Here is a 26882-nt window from a genome sequence, read left to right as displayed (position 1 = left end):
TGATTTTTGGATCTTATCGAGAATGGCTCGACTTTTGAACACAACACTTTCCTCCTTGTTTTTTCCACCGATTTAAGAAGTTGAGATTACATGTTAGTTTTTCCATTGCTGAAGGGATAGATAAAAAATTTAATGAAACCACTATCGATAAGGAGAAAGGTAATTTGGTTAATCGCGTTGCTATTATCATATCAAGAAGAGGGATTACTGAAGATAAATGATATATTTTCGAGTTAAGTCTTTTATTGATCTTAGTGAAGTTCCTTACTTTTTCGTCCCACAATGTTTTTCCGCGGTACGTACATTGATGTATGTATTGGATTTTAATTTTAGAAACGTAATAATTATGTTGATAATAAGAAACGTAATAAGAGAATGTGTCGTTGGCATACTATTTCGGATCATTTGATAATTTTAATTTCATGTGATGAATCTTTTAGCTTTTTAATTTGATTTTTAGATTAAGGGTTTGTTCTAGTCTCGTAGATCGATCAAATTCATCCAAACAAATTCAAGATTTTTTTATTATGGACTCGAAATCCGTAACTTCTAGATGGAGCTATAACGAACTTTGAATTTTGTTTTCATTGCAGTTTGTCAGACGCCTCTACTTAGTTTTGTCGTTGTCTTCTTGATTATATTTTTGGCATCGAATTCCAATGCGGTTGGACAAGAGAGAGTTGTAGCGCGCAATGGTGTTGTAGTTACCGATGAAACAGAGTGCTCTGTAATCGGAAGGGACGTACTTAAACGAGGAGGGCACGCTGTTGATGCAGCGGTGGCTGCTGCACTTTGCTTGGGAGTCGTCGGCCCATCTTACAGTGGTCTCGGCGGCGGAGGATTTATGCTCGTCAGATCGTCTAACGGCAGTTCACAAGTATTCGACATGAGAGAAATGGCGCCCGGCCAAGCCTCCAAGGTACCAATTTTTTCCCCCTAAAATTTCACATTTTCTTGAAGTCTATGGAAAGAAATTTTAGAGTTTCTTGAAATAGTTTGGCTTGTAATCCTTGCGGTTTGCTATCTCTATAGGGAAAATTACGGTCACCCCCTGACTTGTGGTCAAATTATGAAAACCGCCCTCCTGTTTGGGTAATTACAGCCACCTCTCAACTATGTATTATATTACAAAAAAATACATTGGTAAAACCGAACAGAAATTTCGGTACGCCGACATTTCATACCGTTTACCGAACTGAATATACGATTCGGTTTGGTAAATAACTGAATTACATAAATTTTATGTAAACATATTTAAAAGGAGGGGGTGGCTGTAATTACCCAAATAAAAGGGGATTTTTTTATAATTTGGTCATACCTCAGGGGTGGCCGTAATTTGCCCATCTATATATTGTGTACGGTTAATTCCAGACTAGTTCATCGACATGCCTTAGACACAATGTATCACGGACACTTCTACTTCTTAACATGTTCGACTCTCGAGCACACTTGCTAGACACTTTACGGGCCATTTTGTAATTTCTGAAAAGTTGGAAACATGTTTGAATAGCACATTTCCAGATATTTTTGTTGATTCCCTAATTATTTACATAATTTAATGATCAATTGCAAATTGATAGTTGATAATATGTTTATTATGAATATATTTGTATGAAAATATATAAATTCTTTTATATATAAATAAATCTTATATATGTTTATACTTTATGCATAGCATCTTTACAAATTTATAAATGTACCCCTATAATTTTAATATTTAGACATCGACGATCGACCCGGATTTTGTACCAACTAAACGTTGTCCGAAATTTAGGATATGTTCGATCGGGATATTTGCGAGTGGAAAGACGGTCCTCTAGCTATAGCTGTTCCAGGACAACTAGCAGGTCTCTACACAGCTCACAAACAATACGGGAAGATTCCATGGGAATCTCTCGTAAAACCAGCCGAGAATCTCGCCCGTAAAGGCTTCAAAATTTCACCGTCTCTTTTCAAGACAATGAGATATACAAAGTCAAGTATCATGTCCGATAAGGAGCTTCGGAGCATATTTGCTCCCGACGGAAAGCTCTTATCGAAAGGCAATACCATTCATCTCAAAAAGTTGGCGGATACGTTGGCAGCTATATCGAAAAACGGCACGGACATTTTTTATAACGGACCGATAGCGGAAAACATAACCGAAGACATCCGAAAGGCGGGTGGAATAATAAAAAAAGAAGACTTTCAGAAATATCGAGCTATTGTGAGGAAACCTTTGGTTGCTCATGTTTTCGGATATGAAATAATTACTACACCTCCTCCCGCTACGGGTGGCGCCATGTTAATTCTTGTAAGCAATTTTTCTTTTTCTTTTCTAGGTAAATTACACCCACACCCCTGAGGTATACTAAAATAACTTTAAGGTCCCTGTGATATCGATAATTACATTCACCCCTGAAACATAGTTAGAAACTCTAATGGGATAATGCATTGGATACGTTATTCCGTTAGGGTTTTAACTGACTATTACTTTTAGCTAGTGGTGGAGACAATATAGAGTTAGGGGGTGACATGGCTCCTGCAACATTTCTTAAATCACCGATAACTCTTTGTTGTCTCCACGCTTCCTGAAACTAATAGTCCGTTAGAACTCTATCGGAATAATGTATCAAATGTATTAATCCCATTAGAGTTTCTAACTATGTTTCAGGGGATGAGTGTAATTATCGATACCATAGGGACCTCAAAATTATTTTAGCATACCCCAGGGGTGTGGGTGTAATTTACCCTTTTTCATTTATATGGTAAGATTTGGAAGGGTTCGTGTTTAGGATTCGACTTTCTTTGTAACAGATTCTTAAGATTCTTTCTAACTATAAAAAAACCGGCATTTCGAACTCATTGGAGAGACATCGTTTTGTTGAGGCATTGAAATACGCGCTTGCAACGAGGATAGGTCTTGGAGATCCCGGATTCGTAAACGTCACAAATATCTTGAAAAAAATGATCTCAACAAGATATGCGAGAGGCTTAAAGAAACGGATAAACGACAAGAAAACATACGATCCTGCTCATTACGGTAGCAAGTAAGTCGATCACCGTTTCTAGTGATTCGATATGTTATTTATTTTCATTCATTGTCAAACGGCTCTTAACTCCTTGTGGAAAGAATATCCACCATAAATGGAGTTGTTTTGTTGCTTCGCGACGTGTTTCTTCGATTTTTCGTGATTAATTATTATTAAATTAAATTAATTTTAACGGATTCGTGAGATTTCACTAGTGCAGATGGAGTCAGATATATGATCACGGCACGACACATCTCTGCGTTGTAGATAGTCAACGGAACGTTGTTACGATGACTATGAGTTTGAATTCGTACTTTGGATCGAAAATGATGTCAACAAGTACGGGGATATTTCTAAACAATCAAATGTACGATTTCTCGATCCCCAGATCGAGCAACCCACCGCCATCTCCTGCGAATTTTATTCAACCATTCAAGAGGCCTTTGTCCTCAATGGCACCTACCATTTTTGTTAAGGTGAGAAATTCGATTCAAAATTTGGAACTCGGTTAATTTTAGGGGCAAATTACGGCCACCCCCGAGGTAAGGTCAAATGACGAAAAAAACCCTCATGTTTGCATAATTACAGACACCCCCTCAACTATGTATTATCTTACGAAAAAATTCCTCAACTTGGTAAATTTAGGGGCGTTCATTCCATAAATTGTACCGAAATTTCGGTACGCCAAAATTTCATACCGTTTAGCGTTTGGTTCGATAAATAACCGAATTACCAAATTTTATTAATTTTTAAAAGAAAGTTGATTTTTAATTTTTTTATTTTTTAAATTAATTTTAGTTTAAATACTAATATATATATATATATATATATATATATATATATATATATATATATATATATATATATCACACCAAATTTTCGTTCAGTTTGATTCAATCGGTTTACCGACCGGATGGACACCGCTAGGTGAATTTGGCATCATAAGAGTGGACTATAAGATAATACACAGTTGAGTGGTGGTTGTAATTATGCAAACAAGAGGGGTTTTTTCGTAATTTGACCTTACCTCGGGGATGGCCGTAACTTGTCCTGATTTTAGTTCTTTTTCTCGCCATTTCATTTTCCTTAACTCTTGCTTTTAGGACGGACGAGTAAAGGCAGTTATAGGTGCAGCTGGAGGATTGCTAATACCTGATGCGGTCGCTCAAGTCTTAATAAATCACTTGAACATCAATATGGATCCACTTGTTGCAGTTAATGTTCCAAGATTATATCACACGGTGAGACCCATATATATATACAAGGATAAAATGCACTTCACCCCCTATAAATTTCTCATTTTTGCACTTCCCCCTAAAAATTCGAAAAAGGTATATTTTACCCTTCGAAATATTATTTTGCTAGCACTTTGCCCCAGAAACCAATTTTGGAGGGCATTGTGCAACAAAAATAACATTTTAAAGGGGCAACGTGTAAAAAATTAGTGTTTTTAAAGGGCAATGTGTAACAAAAATAACATTTAAAGGGGTAACGTGAAAAATACTCAATTCCGATGAATAGTCCATCGGAGTTTTGCTACTGGGGCGCGCAATGTGCAACAAGAATAATATTTTGAAGGGGGACATTCACTTTTAAATTTTTCTAGGGGATAAAGTGCGAGAATAAAAAATTTACAGGGGATGATATGCAATTTGCCCTATATTATACAATATTTACTTAGTTTTTATTTGGGTAAATTACAACCACCCCCTGAGGTATGGTCAATTTACAAAAAAAAATTCTCTTGTTTGGATAATTACATCTACCCCTCAACTATGATTTTTTCTTACATCTCCACCCTTATGGTGTTAAATTCAACATAATCATCTAGATTTCGTGAAATGTGCTCTAGTTTGTACTCGTTTCGTGTAAAAATACAGTTTCTGATGCATCACAATCTGATATATACAAGCCAAAAAACACATATTATGATCATTTTGCTCTAAAATGTGGAGTTCGAATGGGATAAAGGGGGTACAAAAGTGATAATATTCCATATAATCTCAAAGATTCCACCTAATTTGAAACCGCAAGGGTGGACGTGTAAGAAGATTTAGGCATTGTTCGTTTTGGAACTCATTTTAATTTCATTTTGAGGAAATATGTTTTGGGGGAAGAATTTGAGAATAAAAGTAATGTTTGTTTATATTTTGGAAGGGGACAAAATACACTGTAGGAGTCAAATCATGTTTAAAGGTGTTAGAAGAAAATATTTTAGAAGAAAAAAATTGAAAGAAGAAGTGATGTTTATTTGTTTTTTAGTGAAGACATATTTTACTGTAGTAGTCAAATCATTTTAGTGTAGCAGTCACATCATGTCTAAAGGAGAGAGAAACTTTTGAAATTGTTTTGAGAAAATAATTTGAAAAGTTTAATAAATACAATTTTGTTTTGGGGAATCAATGACAACAAAAAAAAATGCTTAGTTGAGGGGGGTTTTGTAATTACCCAAACAAGAGGGGGTTTTTTGTAATTTAACCATACCTCAGGGGTGGTTGTAATTTTCCCGTTTTTATTTTTAGACTTTGTTGTGGTAACTTAAAAAACTTCTGTTTATGCAGCTGTATCCGAATGTGCTTTACCATGAGAAATACAGGTCTCAAAACGGTAGCGAGTATTATTTTCCCGATTACATGTTGAGGCAATGGCAAAGAAAAGGCCATGTATTGAAAAAGGGTTATGGTTGGACTATATGCCAGTTTGTAGTTCAGAAGTTAGAGGGTCCGGATTCCGGTCAACTTATTGCTGTGAGCGACCAACGAAAAGGCGGATTTCCTGCCGGATACTGATATCCCGCCTTATTTTTTTTTCTCGAAACTAGTTGTTCTTTGAATTACTCTTTGTTCTTTTATATGCAATCTTCATCTTGTTTTGTTGCTAAGCTTGGCTTGCAAGTGAAGATGTGCTAGAAATAATATAAACGGGATATGGTTATTTTGCATATTTTTACTTAATAAAAACTTATATCTCTATTTAAACAGTTATTTCGTGTATAATATTTTCAACGGAACCCCTTATGTATTTTCTTACGCGTCCACCCTCATGGTGTCAAACATACTGAAAGAGGTGTTTTTTAGTAAGACAACACAGAGTTGAGGGGGTCGTTGTAATTATCAAACATGAGAGGTGTTTTTCGTAATTTGCGCTTACCTCAGGTAGTTGGCCGTAATTTTCCCTAGAATTAAATGTAGATTTATCATGGGAAAATTGCTTACTCTATTGATGAAACTCCATTTATTGTTCCTAGAGCATTATCATTAATGATTTTTGTAACCTAATGAAAATGGCTTGACTTTTGAACACAACATTTTGCTTTTGTTTTTCTCATTGAAGAAGTTGATTACTAATCAATGCCTTCTTAGTTTTTCCATTTCTAAATGAAGAGACAAAAATAATTAATGCCACACACTATTGATAAGAAGAGGGGGATAAGTGAAGATTAATTGCTATGTTCTTTAGTTAAATAACACCTAATCTATTAGTAAGTATTTGGTGAAGCATTTTTTTTTTCATCCCACAATGTTTCTCCACGGTACGTAAATTTGATATATGCTCGGAAATATTTTGATCCAAACACAGCTTTAACGAACTTTGGATTTCATCATTGCAGTTTGTCGGACATCTCTACTTAGTTTTGCCGTTGTCTTCTTGCTTCTGCTTTCGGCTTCAAATACCGATGCCGCCGGAGATCAGGAGAGAGTTGTAGCACGGAATGGTGTCGTAGCGACTGATGAAACGGAATGCTCTATAATTGGAAGGGACGTACTTAAACGAGGAGGTCACGCTGTCGATGCAGCGGTAGCTGCTGCGCTTTGCTTGGGAGTTGTTAGCCCGTTTTACAGCGGTCTTGGCGGCGGAGGATTTATGCTCGTCAGATCATCGACCGGCGATTCGAAAGTGTTTGACATGAGAGAAATGGCACCTGGCCGAGCTACCAAGGTACATTTTATTGATCAATAGCTTCACCGTTGAAGATTACACTCTGGGTGAAATTTTACTCCTGATCTATAAAACACCAATTTCGGTGTGTTTGTATGCATATGAATGGTAAACATTGTATTCCAAGCGATGACCCTACCCTAGTCCAATTTTTTTTTCAGTACTATACATCAGGTAATTCTTTTTTACCATTACGGTTATAATGGTAAAACCGTACCGAAATTTCGGTACGCCAACATTTCATACTGTTTATTAAACTGAATATTCGATTTGGTTCGGTAAATAACCGAATTACATAAATTTTATGTAAAAATATTTAAAAAGAGGAGGTTGGCTGTAATTTTATGTACATTTCTATGTTACACCCAGTGAAAGTTACACCGGGTGAATTTCTATGTTACACATGCCTATTTATATATATATTTTGTCCGATTTTAGCATCACCATGGTTTCGGAATTTCCTAGGGTATGTTTGATAAAGAGTCTTCTAAGAAGAAAGATAGTCCTCTGTCAATAGCAGTCCCCGGAGAACTCGCAGGTCTCTACACGGCCCACAAAGAATACGGGAAGATTCCATGGGAATCACTCGTCAAACCGGCCGAAAATCTCGCCCGTAACGGCTTCATCGTTTCGTCGTTTCTGTCGAAGACACTGGCAAGTGTGAAGTCAACTATCATGTCGAATAAGGAGCTACGAAGCGTGTTTGCGCCCAAAGGAAGGCTCGTGTCTAAAGGGAAGACCATTTATTTCAAAAAGTTGGCCGACACGCTAGCGTCCGTATCGAAACACGGCATGAACGACTTTTATAATGGATCGATCGCGCAGAGCTTAAGCAACGACATTCAAAAGGCGGGTGGGATAATAAAAAAGGAAGACTTTCAGAAATATCGAGCTATTACGAGGAAACCTTTGTTCGCGAATGTTTTCGGATATGAAATAGTTACCGCACCACCTCCTGCTTCAGGTGGTGCCATGTTAATTCTTGTAAGTATAATATATATATATATATATATATATATATATATATATATATATATATATATATATATATATATATATATATATATATATATATATATATATATATATATATATATATATATATATTAAAACCTCGATAAATTAATAACCTCGCTTAAATAATAGTTTCTCTCGGTCCGGACTCAGTAAAAATATATTAAATTATTAATTCGATAATTTAATAATTCGCTACATTAATAGAATTTCCCTAGTCCGGACTGTATTAATTTATAGAGGTTCAACTATATATATATGGACAAATTGCACATCACCCCCTAAAAATTTCTAATTTTCACACTTTACCCCCTCAAAATTTTAAAACGTGAATGTTCCCCCTTCAAAATGTTATTCTTGTTGCAAATTGCCCCATAGTAAAATTTCGATGGTTTATTCATCGGTATTTGAATATTTTTGTTGCACATTGCCCCTTTATATGTTATTTTGTTGCATGTTACCCCTTAAAAACATTATCTTTTTGCACATTGCCCCTTTAAAGGGTTATTTTTGTTGCACAATGCCCACCAAAAATTGGCTTATGGGGCAGAGTGCAACCAAAATAATATTTTGAATGGAGATTATCTAGTTTTTGAATTTTTAAGGGGGAAAATACAAAAATGGAAAATTTATAGGGGATATATGTATATATACATATATATATACATATATATGTATATACATATATATATACATATATATATGTATATACATATATATATACATATATATATGTATATATATATATATATATATATATATATATATATATATATATTCGTATACAGTCTTTCTCGATAGTATAGTAGGATCCGGAGAAAGGGTTTTCATGTTTAGGAATTTTCGCTTCGTCTGCTACAACAGATTCTGAAGATTCTTTCTAACTATAAAGCAACCGGTGAGTTCAACTCGCTCGAGTTGCACCGTTTTGTTGAGGCTTTGAAATACGCGCTTGCAATGAAGACGAGTCTTGGAGATCCCCAATTTGCAAACGTCACTAACATCTTGGAAAACATGATCTCGACAAGCTACGCAAAAGTGTTGAAGAGTCGGATAAACGATACGAAAACATACGATCCTGCGCATTACGGTAGCAAGTATGCTTTGCTTTTTTTTGAGCTTTTGTTCGTTTCTTCCGTATTTTGTTTTCATTCGTACAATTAGTTGTCCATATTTAATGAATTTCGATTCGAATGATCGAGTTTAATTTATTTTCACGACATGCGAGTTTTACTAACGCAGATGGAGTCAGTCGTACGATCACGGCACGACTCATCTGTGCACCGTAGACAGTCAACGGAATGCTGTTTCGATGACCGTAAGTCTGAATCATTTCCTCGGATCACGAGTGATGTCAGCAAGTACCGGGATACTTCTAAACAGTCAAATGTACGATTTCTCGATCCCCGCGTCAAGCACGCCACCACCATCACCTGCAAATTTTATTCAACCGTTCAAGAGGCCTTTGTCGTCGATGACACCTACCATTGTCGTTAAGGTAAAGCAATTTTATTCGAAGCTCCCATATATACTTCTCCATAAATTTCATTAAATATTTGGATAAATTACAACCACCCCTGAGATATGGTCAAATTACGAAAAACCCCTCATGTTTGGATAATTACAGATACCTCCTCAACTATGAATTTTCTTCATCTCCACCCTTATGGTGTCAAATTCAACATAATCATCTAGATTTTGTCGAATGTTCTCTAGTTTGTACTCGTTTTGTGCAAAAATACAGTTTCTGATGCACCACAATCTGATGTATACAAGCCAAAAAAGACATCTTATGATTATCTTGCTTCAAAATATGGAGCTCGAATAGGATAAAACGGGTACAAATTTGAGAATATTCCATATAATCTAGAAGATTCTACTAAATTTGAAACTGCAAGGGTGGACGTGTAAGAAGATTTATAGTTGAGGGGTGGTTGTAATTACCAAAACATTATGGGTTTTTTCGTAATTTGACCATATCTCAGGTTGGTTGTAATTTACCCTAAATATTTTTAATTATATTATCTTTGTTTTGATCTTCCAAATTCTTGTTAATTTTCAGGACGGACGAATAAAGGCAGTTATAGGCGCAGCCGGAGGATTGCTAATACCCGATGCGGTGGCTCAAGTCTTAATAAATCACTTAAATTCGAAAATGAATCCACTCGTTGCTGTTACCGTTCCAAGATTATATCACACGGTGAGATCAAATATATATACATAAATATATATGTATGTATATCGCCACCATGTTTAACAAAGTTCCGTTTATGGTGCAGCTATATCCGAATGTGCTCTACCACGAGGACTACAAATCTCAAAACGGTCATCAGTTCTCATATCGTTCGAAGATGCTTAGAGAGTTGAAAAAGAAGGGCCATGTATTGAAAAAGAATACCGCTTCGGCTATATGCTCGTTCGTCGTTCAAAATTTAGAGGGTCCGGATTCCGGTCAGCTTATTGCTGTTACTGACCAAAGAAAAGGCGGCCTTCCAGCCGGATACTAGATATTTCGTGGTTTTCTGTTAGAAATTTGTGACCCGTTAGATCGTTTCAGCGGGAAAATAATTTAAAATCAAGAGGGGCATTTTCATAATTTAGACAGATCTCGGTCATTTTTTTTTCTTCTCTCGTTATATTTTACGGGCAGTTTTCGTTACGATCAAATCATCATCGCCTCGACTCTGTTTTGCATTCTAGTATATCTTTTGTTGGCTTCTTTTGTTTACTGCCTGACTAAGTAGCATGTAGGGATGGAAATCGGGGTGGAATGGATCGAAAATGCCTTTTTCGGAAATTTTCCAATTTTTTTCGGAAGTTAAAAATAAGTTTCAATTTCCGTTCCAAAAAAAAATCGGAATTTCAAAATCCATTCCAATTTCGAAAAACCTCGTAATCCGCAGAATTTCGGAAATTGCATTAATTCTTAATTTTTTGTTCCAAAATCGAAAATAATGGTAATTTTTAGAATTTTGTTTCAAATATTTTGATAATTATCCGGCAAAATGCAAGAATCCAAAACAAAGGTCAATAAGGTGTAATGTAAATACTTTGTAAAAACTACATAATCAGTTTTTCAATGCGAACATTTATATATATATATATATATATATATATATATATATATATATATATATATATATATATATATATATATATATATATATATATATATATATATCGAAAATAAAATCAGATCAGAAATCGGAATTTCCAATAATTTTATGTGTAATTCTAATTCCTTTCCAAAAATAATCGGAAATCGGAATGAAAAAAAAAAGATTCCAAATTCGGATATTTTTGGATTGGAATTGGCGGAATTCGGAAATTCCGTTGCAATTTCCACCCCAGTAGCATGTAACAAGAAAACAAGAATATTTATTCATTTATTGAAATTTTATTATTATTTTTGATTTATTTAATTAAATTCAAGTGCTTATGAAGCCTGCAACACAAGAACCTAACCTATGCTCAAATGGGAGTGTCTTCCACCACTTACTAAAAGTAGACTCACCCAAGAAAACATCTTTCCCCAACCACCCTTCGTTAATCCACGTCAGCGCTCGTTCCTCCAACCTCGAAACCTTGTCCTTAACTTGAACGTAAGGCTTCAATCTCAACTCCTCAACCTCTGCCCAAAAAGTCGTCTCCGAGCTAAAACCGACCATCATTTTCTCCGCATGCTCGCGCCACTTCTGCGTGAATTTGTACCGTTTTGGTCGAGCCTTCACCATATAAGGACCCGTGTCCTCGTTCTTCAAGTGCCGGTAATAATTCGCAATGTCCAAAGGTTCTAGAAGCCTCCGGAACAAAGTCCCTAATTCGATCCACTCTTTTCTCCCCTCGAATCCATCGGGCAATTCGTAGCGTTTGATCATCTCGACAATTTCGTCCCATATGCCTGCGAGCTCGAGGCGCTTGATATTGGCGTTGAAGTCGGATTGGTCTTTCTGTATTTTGAACGTGTCGTAGTAGCCGATTCTGCGGATTTCGCAGCTCGTTTTGTATTCTTGTATTTTCGTTATTGCTTCCTTGATGGTTTCTTTGTTGGAGTCTATTCTCTTTTGGTTCTCGAGCTTCTGCTTTTCCAACTCGCCAGCTGCTCGAAGACACAATCGGGCTGTTGTGCTCTGAGAATCGGACAAATACTTTGTAGTGTTAGTTATTTAAATCTTGATGACAAAATATATGAAAAAATCGGGGTTTATGGCATTCGATACTACTGCGTTTACTCTAATCGTTGAAAAACTCTCGTGTTATTAGTACTATCAAACATCTCTTATGATTCAATTTTTTTTAAGCAAACTGTCTTCTGATACAAACTATTTGTGCGTGTGTGTGTGTGTGTGTGTGAGAGAGAGAGAGAGAGAGAGAGAGAGAGAGAGAGAGAGAGAGAGAGAGAGATACCAAGCCAAGATCATTGAGGGCTGCTGCATAAGTGGAGGTGGAATGAGCAGACAAGGGAACATCCACAAGATTCACCAAATACGTAACATCTTGCATGTAATTTAAGCTCTCGTGCAACTCACTTTCATACGACAAATGTTCCTTAAACATCCCATGAACAAACTCCGAGTTTTCTTCCTCGGGGCTCAACTGAAGACAAAAAAACATCAGCTGAAGCACCGCGTCCGGATTATCAAGAACGACGATTTTACCCCTCCCCGTGCAGAAAACAAAGATCCCAAAAGGGCGATAAGGACTAAGCTCCACGATACTCGCCACAGTTTCCAGCAACAAATTCGTATTCCCCTTTAGATAAGACGCAGCATAACTCGAAACAGACAGGGCATTTCTCATTACAGAAAACAAGAAACTCGATAAAATGGAAGAACCCTGCAGATTATGTGTGGATTTCGGATCGAGAAACTCGAGTACTTGTTGGAGCTCTTGTTCGATTTGTGTAAACGGGGTTAGCGTAATACGAGGTACGATGTCGTGTTTCATTACGAAATGGATGAAATAACGGGCCCAATTTTCCCGTCTGAGAGCATGCGAGAAAATGTGGTTACCAATAAGAGGGGATCCGAAAGTGAGACAGAAAGGAGGGGTATTGTAGTAATTGTGTCTTGTGTATTTCTCGAAGAACCAAATTGTTGCAAGAATGGCTGTCGGACCACCAGAGGAGTGCCCTGTGAAGACTATTTGCTTCCTGTCTGAGATAGCTTTCTCAACCTGAAAATCGAGTTTAGTGTTATGTGTATACACAGATTCCGTTGATTTCGATTCGAAAATTTCCAACTCTGGAGGAAAAATCATTTGGATTACCCGATTTTTTTTTTAAAGTTGGATGGGGACCTTGATTAACATTACATATGAAATTCCGATTTTCGATCGAATTTTAGTTTCCGAAACTAATTCCGAAAATTCTAACTTTTTTATTTTACAAAAATAAACTCATAATGTCAGTTTTGTTAATGAATCTATATTCGACTAAAATTTACTTTACTACCTCAATGGTGAAAATCGAAACGATATTCAAATTTTGCCGATCTCGTTAGAAAATATTCGATTTCGAAAGACTTTTTTTTTCAATTTCAATATCCGACTTACACAAAAACAAAATCCCTAAACGAAAAATTAATTTTCTCGAAAGTACTAATTCTAATCCAATTCCCCTGTTTTTCACCCCTAGTCAAATGTCTAAAAGGAAGCTTTTTCCTCTTGATCATCTATTTTAATTTAACTACTAATCAAATAATAATACAGTGGAACCTCAATAAATTAATAACCTCATTTAAATAATATTTTTTTCCCGGTCCCAGACTCGTGAAAACGTATTAAATTAGTAGAATCTTGATAGTCTCGACTGTATTAATTTATAGACGTATTTTGTTTCAATTTGTTGTACATATGCAAGATGAGAGTGAAAAATACAAATAGAAGAAGATTTTAACTCTTAATTAAATGGGAAAAAGAAAATCTTAAACTCTTTATTTATATTAATTACATGAAGAAAAAAAATAAAAATAAAATATAATCCAAAAACTAAAATTGAGCAAGATTTAAAAATTATTAAACATTAAAAAAGTTATATAAAATACAGTACCTCATTTACAAATGAAGATCTGGTCAAGAGATGTTGAAATCTGGTGAAGAAAGCTTGATTAACCAAACCAATTTCTTCATTGCCAATACTCTTGATGGAAGGAAACATGGACACGTCAACCTTAATTTCCCCAAAGGGTTTTCTGCTGCACCAATCATTTGCAGACCAAGATCCAGGAAACGCAAAAAACGTGACACGATTCTTGTCATGGATATAATAATAATTTGGCTTACTATGCGCTTTCATCGACACCTTACACGCTTTTTCAATTGTCTCTTCTCCCACTCCTATGTTTTCCCCCACCCTTCCTCCCATCATCTTCTTCTCTTCTCTTCCCCCTTTTTATTTATTTATTTATTTATATATATAGTTTTCTTTCTTGATTTTTTTGAGCTTTGTGGAGTATGTGTGTGTGTGTATGTATATATATATATATATATATATATAGAATTATATAGATATAAGAATGATGGACATTCTTCCAACCTTTTGTGTTTTGTTTTTCAGTGGGTGAATAGTTGTCGTTGACTTAAAAGAGTCTTGGTTGACTTGGCTGGTAGTGTAAGAAAATGGAAGTCTATCAAGAAGTATCTTGGAAACTTCTTCTTGTATGGACACTTTGAAAAGGGGTTAAATTTAAATTAAAGGGTAGCTCTTAAACCAATCAAAATCAAGTTCTTGCAGATGACCCCTTATGCTCGTAATATCAGCACATGACCCCTTTTTTTGTTAAACTTAGCTTCATGTGTCAAATTTCATGGGAGTTATGTACTAGATATTACGAGCACAAGGGGATCATTCAATCAAGCTCAATAACCACAGGGGGTCAAGTGCTATTTACCGTTAAATTAATTTTGTGAATTATGTATAAAACTTGAGTAGCTTGATTTTTTGTACTACATATTATCCTTTGTTTCTAATCGAGCTAGAGTTGAGTTTCATAGCTTATTGGACGCAAAATATGTGTATAATTTAGTTCGTTATGCTTAACATACCGAGCTCAAAAACTCTTTTAACGAAGGATCTCGAATCTGAGTATTGAATGGGTCGGCAGATGAACTTTAATATGGAATAAACCAGATATTAGTATGTGTAAGATATGAAATGTTTTCCTCATTATCCAGACTCCGGAGATGATCCAATCTAAGAAAAATCGAAAACACCGATTAACCATCTCCAGGCAAAAAAGTTCGAGAAAAATCGACATCCCTTGACAATAGTTACTTCCCCGGAAAAAAAAAATTAACCAAGAAAGCCAGAAAAGGAAACTTATTTCTCTGCGCTGAAAGGTTCAACGAAGGCGTCAATCTACACCAGATACAACCGAAACTCCAAAAAAACATTACGTATCGATTTATTACACACACCCCAAAACACACAATATATTTAAAATCCCGTAAAAGAAAAGGTTCGATGCAAGATCGAATTCCACAGTGTACTTACGAGACGAACAGTCGAACACCTATTCAATATCAAACCCTTTCTCTTGAAGCTCGGATATTACCTCATTCCGCATCCTCATCCACAGCTTCATCGCCTCTTGGTCAAACTTCTTGTCCTGCAACTCTTTCTGAAAATTGTAAGTATCTCCCTCGGTTTCGATAATTCCTTTCGGCCCGATGGTGGTACCGATCATACCACCCTTAATAATGAAGTCCTCCATAGCCTCAGCATCGCCCGGGTATGGAAATTTGCGGTGCTCGTAAAGGTGGGCCAGCTCTTTCTCTTCCTTAGGCCTCGGCTTCAACGTCCACCAACCGAGCGGTGAAGTCTCGTTGTACAACCACGCTGCACCGAATAGGGTGTATGTGCATAGCAGGGCTTTGCCCACTTGCTTCCAGAAATGGTGGTCCTCTTTGCCTAGCCCGACTTTCTTCAGGTATTTATCCGCATCGAATGCCTTCAAAGCTGCCAGCCCTGAAAACGGGAAATCTTTTCGAGTTAATTTACGCTATCGTTTGCGCTACGAACTTTCCCATTGCACATAATGTGGGAGACAGTGATGAGTGATGAATCTTGAAATTGAATAAAGGCGATTACTTTAGCTAACAGCACAACTGAGAGATGATGTCGAAGTAGCCACAGGTAAAATATGCTAAAGAAACTATTTATCAAATGTTGATCTCTGTGGGGCATTTTGTCGAACAGTTTGCAGGCAATAAAATTTCTCAAGAATCTCAAATACATACTCCGATAACAACAACCAATAGAAAGGGGATCGAATAAATTTAGAGAGATTAAAGATTTACCTGTTGCGGGTTTTTGAAATCGTTTCAGAACCATCGAGGATTCGAAGTAAAATCTGAGAGAGAGGAGATAGATGGGTTTATTAGGGCGAGGTCTGCTCTATAATTTCGCGTTCAGCTTCTGCACGACTGAATTGGGTAAAATGTTACGGATCCGGGTCGGACTCGGAACCGGCCCGTAGTCAATGACCAATGAATCGGGCCGTCAATGTTTTTTTTTCTAAACTATGAACTCACGGTTAAACCTGGCGGGATTTACTATTTATTTTATTTATTATTTTTTTTTTCCTGAAAAGAAATTGATACTGGAGATCATGTGACTTTGAAATCAAGGGACAGGATTTTGTTGACCATGTGCAATGGTTATTTTCACCAACGGGTCGGGTCGGACGGGTCTTTTCTTTAGGGCTAAGATTACTTGACCGTTGGATCAAACCAAGTTGAATGATTTCTCTTCTCATTGTTTCTACCCGGTTTATTTGATGTCATACCCGATGAAATACACTGAGTGATTATTAACTGCTTATGTGCACATCATCGTACACAAACTCATGTATATGTGTGTTTAATGGGAAGTTATTTTACACTAAATCAATGGTAAAAAATCATCCGATATATTTCACCGGATGTAGCATCTCAACGACTGTTTCTACCCCTTTTGGTATCAATTGGCTTGGATCTAATTTTTCACCAATTTTCTATGAACTATATGTACACAATAAATTATCTCCAACCTATTTAATCTCTCTCTCTCTCTCTCTCTCTCTCTCTCTCTCTCTCTATATATATATATATATATATATATATATATATATATATATATATATATATATATATATATATATATATATATATATATATATATATATATATATATATAGTTAGTTTATGAATTAATCAAAGTTTTGAAAATATCAGGGAATTGTTTTTTGCGGTTTGAAAATTGCTATTTGTGGTTTCTAACAAAACCCCCCAAAAAAATATTTTATTTCACTAAAACCCCGAAATTTTCTAAAAAAATCCAACCCCCCCCCCCCCCAAAACGCGTAAAAGCCCAACTTGGGCGTCCATTTATGCAGTGCACGCCCAAGTTGGGCGTGCAAGCTGCATTTGGGCGCCCGAGTTGGGCGTCCAGTGCAAAAAATTTTTTTTTTTTTTTAAATGTTCGAACGCCCAAGATGGGCGCCCAAGGTGTGTACGAACGCCCACGCCTTGGGCGCCCATCTTGGGCGTTCGAACATTTATTTGCGAAAAAAAAAAGGCCCACAAATCGATTTGTAGGGCTTTTTAACATGAAATTGGTTCCGTAATCGACCTACCCAATGCATATTACACATAAAAGAGTCGAAATTACATCAAAAAATCGAAGCCCAACCCTTCTTCAAGTTTGATTTCGAATTTTCGATTTTTTTTTTTTTTTTGCTATTTGCAGTTTTGGGGGGTTTTTTGATATTTTTAAAAGTTTTGGGGGATTTTGTTAGAAACCGCGAATAGCAATTTTGTGACCGCAAATAGCATTTCCGGTACATAATATACCTCAAAAGTCTACTTGAGAATCTATTGGTAAAAAAATCTAGCACTTCATTCAATTTTCAAAATAAAATTTTGGTCGAAATGACGGCCTAACCGAATTAAATTATTCTTTTATACGGTCACGATTTCTTGATCCTCGATCACCAATGGTCGAGATGTTTAATTTGAAAGATAAATAAAGACGCCTATGATGCTGATTTCGAATTTATTTGTTTTTAATGTGATGTTTAGGGGTCCCTCAAATATTTCTCGATACACAAATATAAATGTTCCAAATCCTCACAGCAGTCGAGCATGACTACAAGCATCTGCAAGTTAAAACGAGTCATTTGATAGAAGAGATGTAAATCACTAATCATGCAGAATATAGATATTGAAGCAGATCCACTGTCAACCAAAACGTTGGAAAAATAGACGAACCCCTCCGCAATATCGAGCTTTCAAACTAAGCTACCAAATCGAAAACTAGCTTCATCAAACGAAGGCCTACGAAATACAATACACGAGAAGCCAAAGAGAAAACTTGAACATAAAAAAGATAAATCATCAAAGAAGAGTTTATATATGTATTCACCATTGCTTTATCATCTTATTTATTCACATAAAAGAAAAGGGTCTCCTCATCATATAAAACATATCACCATAAGAGAACTGATTTATTTATTCCCCATTGGTCCAAAATCAAAACGTCTATACTAATATATCTAATGCCGTAAAAAAAAACACATTCCAACAGTAAAAACACACACACAAACGCAGCACATACCTACACAAACGAGAGACCCGAGAAACATAGACAATCATTCTACGAAAACGAGCCAATCGAAATACCAAAATTGCCCTCGTCCACAGTTACCTCATCGTACTGTTTTCTACAGCCAGGGCATCTTCCATCTTCCTCAAGAATCCTCTTATGACAGAAAAGGCACAACATAAATCCACACAAACAGGGTAGAAAGCTCGTGTCTGTACAATCCAAATCCTCACAGCATATGGGGCAAGACGTCGGAACGGGCCCCACATTCTTACACGCCCACCCAAAACGGAGCTCCGTATTCAACGGAAAACCATACTGCTTCGACAAATCGGGCAAGCTCCGAGGCCTAAAAGCATCATCCACTCTCCAAGCCCCACAATTAACCGGAGATTTCTCCATCAACTCTGCCTTTGAGTTAACATTCTGCAAGTTACGACTGCGTTCTTCATTCTTGCGTTCAATGGCATCCATGGCATCGGCCATGGCTTCCCAATCATCGAAGCAACTGTCGTTGCTATTATCATTTGTAGCAATTGAGAAGAACCCATTGCTTCTACTGCTGCTACTGCTTCGGCCGCTACTGCTACTCCCTCTGCTACTATCGGTGAAACTGAGACCGGAATAATTGCTAATACTCCTTTGGCTCGTGGGACTGTTTGAGGGAGATGAATCGGAATCGCTGTACAGATGCATTACGGATGATACATCTTTGTATATCTTATTTCCGACTTTCGGCTTTATCTCCAGCTTCTCGATAGGCATGCCTCTCTTGTTATCCGAGTGCGTTCCTCGCGTACCCCCTCCACAGTTCACTTCCTCTTCACACCCACCCTTACTTTTCGCTGGAGGAATTAACATAGCATCAATTAATATAAACAATTAACCAATGGTAACAAAAAAACCGTGTAAACGACTTTCTCCAGTTAGATAAACAAGGGTTTAATTTTTGTTAAAAGTAAACAAGTCATGAGAAAGGTAATATTCAATACAAAACTGAGAAAAAATTAAAACCAACAACAATTTTTTTTTTTAATAAATATTATTAAAACACATATGCAAACATAGATCTTTGGAAAAACCTTGAGAAAGCCACTGTTCCCGGCGAGCATCAAGCTTGCTCTGCTTCAATTTCGCCGAACGGTTACCCTAAATTTCAAAAAAACAATTCAAAATTCTAATTAGAAAACGTAACTCAAGTAAGAGAAAAAGAAAAAAATTAACAATCAAAATTAAAGCCCGGTACATACATTATCAGAGAAAAATCACAAAATTCGTTCAACGAAACATGATTTCTCCCTGAATTAAATTGTAAAAAAAATAAAATTAACTGAAACAAAAAACGAAGGCGATTACAGAAACACATGCAGAACAATGCACGCAATTATTAATCAAGGGTAAATTAACGAGCTTAAAAGGCGATACCTTTTTCTTCTTCGCCAAATCTTTGGGGTTAGATGAGGCCATGGCGATAGAGGCGTTAGGGATCGAATCGGAAATCATGGCTGAGTCGACTCGGTCACGGGCAGGAAAAACCCTAAATTCGATTTGTAGAGAGAGAAAACGATTTGTTACAGAGAGAGGGAGAGATTGTGGATAGACGAGGGGCTCCTCTGCTTCGCTCGGATCTTTATTTTCCGCTTTTCAGAAAAAGTGAGGCAGCAGCAACTGAACATGTGCATTATATAGGATGTAAGTGACATTTTTGCCCTCTCCTTTCCTCCTATTTGACGGAGGTTTTGAGGGGTACGTTTGTAAAATCCGATATCATGTTAGAACAACACGAAATTGGGAGGGTAAAGTCGTCATATACTAATATTCTTGAAATAGATTACTTTGGCCACACACAAATGTAAGGCAGAATTCGCAACAAACTGAAGATATTTTCGAGGGTCTGTGTAAAATCAAAATTAAATTAAATAGGAATGTTACATCATAATTAAATTTAAATAAATAATTGTTTTTATATTTTTTTCCTTTGCTTGATATATTTAATATATATAATCAAAATATTCTTTTTTTATATTTTCAATTTCCGCCGGTTCTGATCATAAAAAAATCGATTTTGGAACAATTGTTTTCATTAGGATTTCGGATTTATTTCCAAATTATTTGGGTTGGAATTAGAAAAAAATTATATTTACGTGGATAAACTGTTAAAATGCTTCCCCAAGAAATGATAATTAAAACTTTTAGTATATACTTCATATGTGCCAAATTATTTGCCACTTTACAATTCTAATAATTGAATTATTTTCAATTTTACCATTTATCACTCTTAAGTAATTAACTCAAAAACAATTAATTACAAGGATGTTTTAATGATTTCCTATATATTTTGCTATAATTTATACACAATTATTGATTTTTTTTTAATATATGCACAACAACAAAAAACGATACATAAAGAGCAACTTCAATGAAGTACTAAATGTGATTGTATTTTTAAAATTTTGTCCTCCAACTGAGTTTTCAAAAGATGGCTGTGTTGTGAATATTCTAGAAAACACAGTTTATATTAAACAATTCAAAACATACAATATATTAAAATAAAATAATAATGTAGATACTACACAATAGTTAAAGGTAAATGTATAAGCATTAGAACGGCTGGCCTGAATAGGATTCGTGCCATAAGACATTGTCTTAAGAGAATGATTCATGCCACAATTCATTGCAATGATAGTTAGTAGTCGATGATTGAGATATATTTTATCTTAAGTGAAACGAAATAACAACGATAATATCAAAGAACCGGTCCATGAGATAATTGATAATTCTCATCCGAGAGCTGCGATTTCCGGAGCGGCGATTTAGTGAACTCATCCTCACACACGTGTGGGCACGAATGGCAACTTCCCCACCCGACATGTTAATTTCAGTATAGATTTCGCTTGAACGAGTCGACACATCGTTTCAATAAGAAGACAATAGCTTCATAGCTTTCGTCATCGCACACGGTGAGACGTGATCGGATTTCGTCAGGGTCCTATTCGGGATTTAACATCGACTTGATCTTTGCTGCATCGGCTGTTCCGTTGGAAATTGAAATGTCTAGAATATGGTATGGAAATCTATCTTGTAGCAATGTTCACTAGCTTAAAATGCTTCGATTAGGTAACTAATTTTTAAATGATGAAAATGAAAATACAAAGAAATATGAAATGGAAGAAGTTAAGAGTTTTAAGTACTTTAATTCTTAATAAAAAAATATATGATGAAATGGAAGCTTAAGGAATAACACTTTCTTTGTTTTGTTGGTAGTTAAAAGAAGTGAATGAAAAAAGAAAAATTGATGATGAAATATTTGACATTTTATTGTCTTCTAAGTTCTACCATTTAAAATTGAGATTTATACTTCCAAAAAAAAAAGAAGAATAATAATAATAATAATAATAATAATAATAATAATAATATATAAAATATTTCATTTGAATCGCGTTGATTTTGATCCGAAAATTTTAGAATTTAAAAATTGCAATTTCCAATTTTTACAATTGTTTGGATTGGAATTGAAATTTAAATATATATCGAATTTCAATCCTTATTTAATTTAATTTTTTTATTTTTTATTTGCATAAAGATCTCCCGTCCATGCAGAACTAAAGAAAAACGCTGCAGAAGAACAGCCGCCATCCGCCGCCTTTCACTGCTTTTCGCCGCCATCAAACTGCCGAGGCACTACTCACCAGTAAGCAAATTAATTTCTCAATTGAAAACAAAATTTGCTTTCAAAATCAAAATTTAGATTTTTACTTTTCGACATTAAAGAATTGTTTATGTATTTTGATTTAATTTTGTGTTTAAACTCTACACCGTATTTCCTTAACCTAAAACATGAAAATTGGACTGTGAAATCCCAAAACATGGAAAATCTATCCATACAGTCACATCTTACAAACCCTAATTTTGAAATAGGCAAGTTTTATTCGATTGTTTTGAAAATTGGGATTTTTATTTTAATTTTTTACATGGGATTTTGGAAGACACACTTGCTAGATTTTCTTAACTGAAGTTATTGTTGTTCCAGAAATGAGTGCTCTGTCTTCGAATAATTATGAAGAAAACGACGAAGATGTTTTTCTCGACGAAAGCGATATAATTAACGAGTACGATGTCGATGCAGAAGGTACGTATGTATGCAGTAAAAATAAGTTTATGCTACATATATTCCAATTTATTATTTTTTTAGCGTTATTAACTCTGGCTATTTAAGATTGGTTTATTCTGATGATTCCGCAAATATCGGTTGTTACGAACCGATCGTATGTTAATTTATTTAGTTAGAATTATGCTGCTGTCTGCTTGTTATTGATATTGCATATGTTATATGCAATCTGATTTGTAATTTAAGCACTATTTTGCTGCAATAATACATATTCAGAATGTATTTGCTCTGTTTATTCATTTACCCGATTGTGGCTTCAGAATTACCAGACGCAGACGAAGAAGGTGGTTCTGATGGAGAAGATGATTCCGGTGCGTTCATCTGAATTATACGTTTTCGTTTACGAGTCGTACTCGGACATAGTATTTATAACTAGTAATTTCGTCCGTGTGTATAAGTATAAATAAGATAACACGATATTCATCAGTTGTTTCGATATCGATCTTTTTTATTTAGGAAATTCCTACACGATGTTCGAAATGGTGATAAAGCTACTTCGAATATTCGATTTTTTTTCAGGATGAATATATAATGGTTACCGTACCATTGTGAATTGTGTTGTTGACGTCAAGTTTTGTTTTCTTGATGATACGTCGTATAATGTGTGAAATTTCACTTCGTATAATACAATTATTCAGTTATTCGTCTTACCATGTTATCTTTCGATGGTTGCAGATGAAGTTGATGATTCGATACATATCTTTACCGGTCATACAGGTTAGCCATTTTATTCCAGTGTTCTAGCTTTATTCAATTAACCGAAACCCCGAAAAATCCCGAAACCCGAAAAACCCCGAAACCCGAAAACCCCGAAAAATCTCGAAACCTAAAACCCCCGAAAACGGAAAACCCGAAAATCAAAATAAAGTTGAATATTTTAATGCTTTATTGTGAAACGAACGGAGAGAATAGCACTGGTTGAATTGACGTGTTTTTACTCCTATGGCATCGGTTTTTGCCAGTTTCATTAACTTGCATTTTTGGAATTAAATTTTACGTAATTTTACGTAATATGTTTAAAAAGTTGCTTTATTGCATGTAGGCGAAGTATACACTGCTGCCTGTAGTCCAACAGATGCTGCATTAGTGGCAACTGGTGGTGGAGACGATAAAGGATTCATATGGAAGATTAATAACGGAGATTCGCCTTTTGAGTTGCACGGTATTGAAATCGGCCCTTTTGTTCGTAGTTTCTTAAACGGGAAAAAAAATAACTAAAATTTCTAACTCTCGATCCCGATTTTTTGCTCACAAGATCAGAGCATTTCATCGTCTTCCGTGTTTAGAATCTTTTGGGGGTACCCTGTAGTTTCGTATGCCGTAAAATGTTTTTTTTTTATATTAGAAGAACTTATTATTTCCCAAAAGTTGCGTAATTTATATCAATTTATACCGTGTATGTATATATATATATATATATGTATATATACAGGTCACGAAGACTCTGTATCTAGTCTTTCCTTTAGCCCGAACGGAAAGTTTCTTGCATCGGGTAGTTTGGATGGAACAGTTAAAGTATGGGATATAGCTAACGGAGAATTAAAATGTACTCTCGAATATCCAAACGGTGGCATTGCGGTAAATATTTGATCAGAATTTATTAAACTTGGTGATTAGTTTATCGTTTTAGTTTTACGCTATATATTTACTAAACGGTAAATTGTTCAGTGGGTGAGGTGGCATCCGAACGGAGGTTTTGTCTTGGCTGGTTCGGAGGACAATTCTTCAGTTTGCATGTGGAATCCCGACATGGCTTCTTACATGCATGTTTTCTCAGGTCACGCGAGTAGTGTAACTTGTGGCGATTTTACCCCCGACGGTACTTACTTTTGTATCACAATTCTACGATAAATTTGCGGTTTTTGTGGAATTTTGTTATATGTTAGTGATTTTCACTTTACGAAGGTCGAAGAATTTGTACCGGTTCTGACGATGCAACTCTGAGGATTTGGGATCTGGAAACTTCGAAAGTTAACGTTGTTGCCGGTATGCTTTCGATTTTTCTTTTTGTATTTATTTTTAATTTTTTTTCTAATAAAATAAAATAAAATATATACTCGATATATTTATTGCAAGGTCATTTTTATCATCGAGAAGGACTTACGTGCTTGACTATTAGCTCCGACTCTAGTCTTGCGCTGACTGGCTCGGTCGATGGTTTTGTTCGTGTCGTTAATATATCAACTGGAAAGGTGGGATTTTTATTATTATTATTATTATTTATTTTTTCGAAAATGCAGCTTCTCTTGAATGTGTAATTAATGATATTAATTTAATGATGTCTGAAATTGCAGGTTCTCGGTTCGTCGAGTGAATGTAAACATTCGGGATCGGTCGAGTTTGCTGCTTTTCAACCAAGGTTTATAACTGCCACGTTTCTTACCCAAAAAAACAATTATATCCGAAGAAATTATTTAATATTATACGAATATATTTGTAGCTCTCGAAGCACTAGTTGGAGAGCTGCAACCGGAGGCCTGGATAAGAAGCTTATAATCTGGGATCAGGATTTATCGCCCCGTTGGACATGTCATCATACGGTGCATTCGATTACTACCTTTTGTCAATAAATTTTTTTTTTTGAAGTATTAGTTATGGTAATTATATGATTAAATCTGCCCCGTTTATTAATTTAATTTGAATGACGAGTAGACCTAATATTCGACAGTTTTATTGCAGGAAGGTGTGACGTGTTTGGTGTGGCTTTCGAGACATATAGCCACTGGATGTGTTGACGGAAAAATACGGATATGGAATATTCTGTCCGGGGTTTGTGAAAAAACATTGAGTGGACATTGTGGTGCAATTCAGTCGATTAAAAGAACTTGCGACGGAGATTTTCTAGTTTCCGTTTCGGTTGATGGAACCGCTCGGGTATTTGAGATTGCACAATTCAAATAAGGTGTCGTGTTTTCGACTGAGGTCTCGAGTTTTTGTGCAACGGCTTGATTGTGTAGAGAATTAAATAGCCCTCTTAGAGTCGAATTCGGTTTTGAAAATTTATTTCATTGTTTTGGGATATAGATTTTGCAAGTTTTTGTTAGAAATGGTGAGGGATGTTTATGTGTTAAAAATTAAAATGGTTCTCGGCTACTCGTAATACTTGTTCCATTAAGTGTAAGACCAATTAAAAGAAATACCATAAAAAAAACATCGTCAAATGACTAATATACCCATCACTTAATTTCCTTTTTCTTTTTTTGCAAGACCAAAGAACAAGGTTTAAGTTTAAAAAAAGAAAAAAAAGATTAGTGGAAAAAGAAAAAAATAATAGCTAATGTAAGTTCCATTGTTAAAAAAAAAATTGAACTACGGCTTTACACGAAAACAAATAGTTATAAATTTAATTTATGAAGGTTGTTGCTCGTCGACGTAGTGGCGATATATATATATATATATATATATATATATATATGTGTGTGTGTGTGTGTGTGCAGTTTTCATAAACACATGAAAAAGAAGACCAAAATAACATATGTCGTCCAATTATGTAGTATCATAGAATTAATACTTAAAGTTGAATTAAAAAGGGAAAAATATAAAGGAAAAAAACATGGAATTCTAAAGTGATAGATAATATGAAACAAAAATATTTAACTAAAAATCGCAGTTGTTGTGGAGGTTCAAAGCAAATTTGCTGCGTTTATAACTATATCGGCAAGCAGTTGTAGGTCGGAATTTTCTTTAGTGATCGCGGACTTGAATGGCGGACTGTTCAAAGCATCTTCACAATAGGACACATCGTTCTCGACTTCGGATGCAGCTTCGTTAACGCCCACGTAATCTTGTTTCTTCAGATGGTCTCTTGCAATACTAAGACCATTCAAAGAATTTTCGTAGTACGATTCGCATGCCTGGTAATAATATTTCAGTTTACTATTGGTCTCGGACAAATGAAGTGTGTGAATCTTGGCTTTCGTATCCGATGCAGCCGTGGAAGCCATGTCTATCGCGACCAAAGCAAGATCAAACATGCCAGCAGCTTTAGTACGAGCATCTCTCCCGAGAACGGTCTTGCAAAAATTTGGATCGCGAGTCTTGCTACATAAATCTTCAACGACTGCGGCACTTACGAAACAACAACAATAACAACCACAAATCAACACCAAACTCAATAAGAGAGTAGTAGTATATGAAATTGACATTGTTATGAATATTTTTCTACGTT

At 35.6% G+C, this 26882-nt stretch overlaps 6 protein-coding genes across 6 annotated transcripts; 3 read left to right on the top strand and 3 right to left on the bottom strand.

Annotated features, from left to right (window-relative positions):
* Positions 1–282: 282 nt before the first annotated feature.
* Positions 283–5800, top strand: LOC148767858 (glutathione hydrolase 1-like). Its single transcript, XM_088823361.1, has 7 exons — positions 283–295; positions 594–919; positions 1775–2293; positions 2797–3029; positions 3232–3487; positions 4115–4252; positions 5573–5800. The coding sequence occupies exons 1-7, from the start codon at positions 283–285 to the stop codon at positions 5798–5800; spliced, it is 1713 nt and encodes a 570-aa protein (XP_088679487.1).
* Positions 5801–6574: 774 nt separating this feature from the next.
* LOC105952126 (glutathione hydrolase 2-like) lies at positions 6575–10850 on the top strand. Its single transcript, XM_012975640.2, has 6 exons — positions 6575–6950; positions 7416–7934; positions 8829–9061; positions 9207–9462; positions 10027–10164; positions 10244–10850. The coding sequence occupies exons 1-6, from the start codon at positions 6876–6878 to the stop codon at positions 10469–10471; spliced, it is 1449 nt and encodes a 482-aa protein (XP_012831094.2). The 5' UTR covers positions 6575–6875; the 3' UTR covers positions 10472–10850.
* A 472-nt stretch (positions 10851–11322) lies between these two features.
* Positions 11323–14475, bottom strand: LOC105952172 (protein EDS1B). The gene is made up of 3 exons (XM_012975690.2): positions 14014–14475; positions 12372–13139; positions 11323–12094 (listed from the first exon to the last, which is right to left on the bottom strand). Exons 1-3 carry the CDS (start codon positions 14329–14331, stop codon positions 11393–11395), a joined length of 1788 nt encoding a protein of 595 aa, XP_012831144.2. The 5' UTR covers positions 14332–14475; the 3' UTR covers positions 11323–11392.
* A 789-nt stretch (positions 14476–15264) lies between these two features.
* LOC105952155 (homeobox prospero protein) lies at positions 15265–16495 on the bottom strand. Its single transcript, XM_012975670.2, has 2 exons — positions 16263–16495; positions 15265–15930 (listed from the first exon to the last, which is right to left on the bottom strand). The coding sequence occupies exons 1-2, from the start codon at positions 16294–16296 to the stop codon at positions 15476–15478; spliced, it is 489 nt and encodes a 162-aa protein (XP_012831124.1). The 5' UTR covers positions 16297–16495; the 3' UTR covers positions 15265–15475.
* A 1838-nt stretch (positions 16496–18333) lies between these two features.
* LOC105952174 (uncharacterized) lies at positions 18334–20242 on the bottom strand. The gene is made up of 3 exons (XM_012975691.2): positions 19972–20242; positions 19629–19695; positions 18334–19391 (listed from the first exon to the last, which is right to left on the bottom strand). Exons 1-3 carry the CDS (start codon positions 20047–20049, stop codon positions 18598–18600), a joined length of 939 nt encoding a protein of 312 aa, XP_012831145.2. The 5' UTR covers positions 20050–20242; the 3' UTR covers positions 18334–18597.
* Positions 20243–22118: 1876 nt separating this feature from the next.
* Positions 22119–25755, top strand: LOC105952127 (uncharacterized). The gene is made up of 12 exons (XM_088823258.1): positions 22119–22237; positions 22577–22675; positions 22975–23025; positions 23390–23431; positions 23757–23876; positions 24147–24292; positions 24383–24533; positions 24620–24700; positions 24791–24906; positions 25009–25073; positions 25155–25254; positions 25394–25755. Exons 2-12 carry the CDS (start codon positions 22579–22581, stop codon positions 25613–25615), a joined length of 1191 nt encoding a protein of 396 aa, XP_088679384.1. The 5' UTR covers positions 22119–22237; positions 22577–22578; the 3' UTR covers positions 25616–25755.
* Positions 25756–26882: the final 1127 nt, after the last annotated feature.

Source organism: Erythranthe guttata, chromosome 9, assembly GCF_056151865.1.
Source record: "Erythranthe guttata isolate IM_541 chromosome 9, IM_541, whole genome shotgun sequence".
NCBI classification, from domain to species: domain Eukaryota; kingdom Viridiplantae; phylum Streptophyta; class Magnoliopsida; order Lamiales; family Phrymaceae; genus Erythranthe; species Erythranthe guttata.
This window is presented reverse-complemented; position numbering and strand designations above follow the sequence as displayed.

Excerpts from the sequence above, each read along its gene's own strand:
- LOC105952126 (XM_012975640.2), top strand. The coding sequence starts at position 6,876 with ATGCTCGTCAGATCATCGACCGGCGATTCGAAAGTGTTTGACATGAGA. Across the intron at positions 9,463-10,026 it reads CACCTACCATTGTCGTTAAG|GACGGACGAATAAAGGCAGT; the intron begins GTAAAGCAATTT and ends GTTAATTTTCAG. Across the intron at positions 10,165-10,243 it reads TTCCAAGATTATATCACACG|CTATATCCGAATGTGCTCTA; the intron begins GTGAGATCAAAT and ends TTTATGGTGCAG.
- LOC105952155 (XM_012975670.2), bottom strand. The coding sequence starts at position 16,296 with ATGGTTCTGAAACGATTTCAAAAACCCGCAACAG. Across the intron at positions 15,931-16,262 it reads ATTTCAAAAACCCGCAACAG|GGCTGGCAGCTTTGAAGGCA; the intron begins GTAAATCTTTAA and ends TCCCGTTTTCAG.
- LOC105952127 (XM_088823258.1), top strand. The coding sequence starts at position 22,579 with ATGAGTGCTCTGTCTTCGAATAATTATGAAGAAAACGACGAAGATGTT. Across the intron at positions 22,676-22,974 it reads GTACGATGTCGATGCAGAAG|AATTACCAGACGCAGACGAA; the intron begins GTACGTATGTAT and ends TTGTGGCTTCAG. Across the intron at positions 25,255-25,393 it reads GTTGGACATGTCATCATACG|GAAGGTGTGACGTGTTTGGT; the intron begins GTGCATTCGATT and ends GTTTTATTGCAG.
- LOC105952174 (XM_012975691.2), bottom strand. The coding sequence starts at position 20,049 with ATGATTTCCGATTCGATCCCTAACGCCTCTATCGCCATGGCCTCATCT. Across the intron at positions 19,696-19,971 it reads ATTTGGCGAAGAAGAAAAAG|GGTAACCGTTCGGCGAAATT; the intron begins GTATCGCCTTTT and ends TTTGAAATTTAG. Across the intron at positions 19,392-19,628 it reads GGAACAGTGGCTTTCTCAAG|CGAAAAGTAAGGGTGGGTGT; the intron begins GTTTTTCCAAAG and ends TAATTCCTCCAG.
- LOC148767858 (XM_088823361.1), top strand. Across the intron at positions 920-1,774 it reads CGCCCGGCCAAGCCTCCAAG|GATATGTTCGATCGGGATAT; the intron begins GTACCAATTTTT and ends TCCGAAATTTAG. Across the intron at positions 4,253-5,572 it reads TTCCAAGATTATATCACACG|CTGTATCCGAATGTGCTTTA; the intron begins GTGAGACCCATA and ends CTGTTTATGCAG.
- LOC105952172 (XM_012975690.2), bottom strand. The coding sequence starts at position 14,331 with ATGATGGGAGGAAGGGTGGGGGAAAACATAGGAGTGGGAGAAGAGACA. Across the intron at positions 13,140-14,013 it reads GATCTTCATTTGTAAATGAG|GTTGAGAAAGCTATCTCAGA; the intron begins GTACTGTATTTT and ends CTCGATTTTCAG. Across the intron at positions 12,095-12,371 it reads CCCTCAATGATCTTGGCTTG|AGCACAACAGCCCGATTGTG; the intron begins GTATCTCTCTCT and ends TCCGATTCTCAG.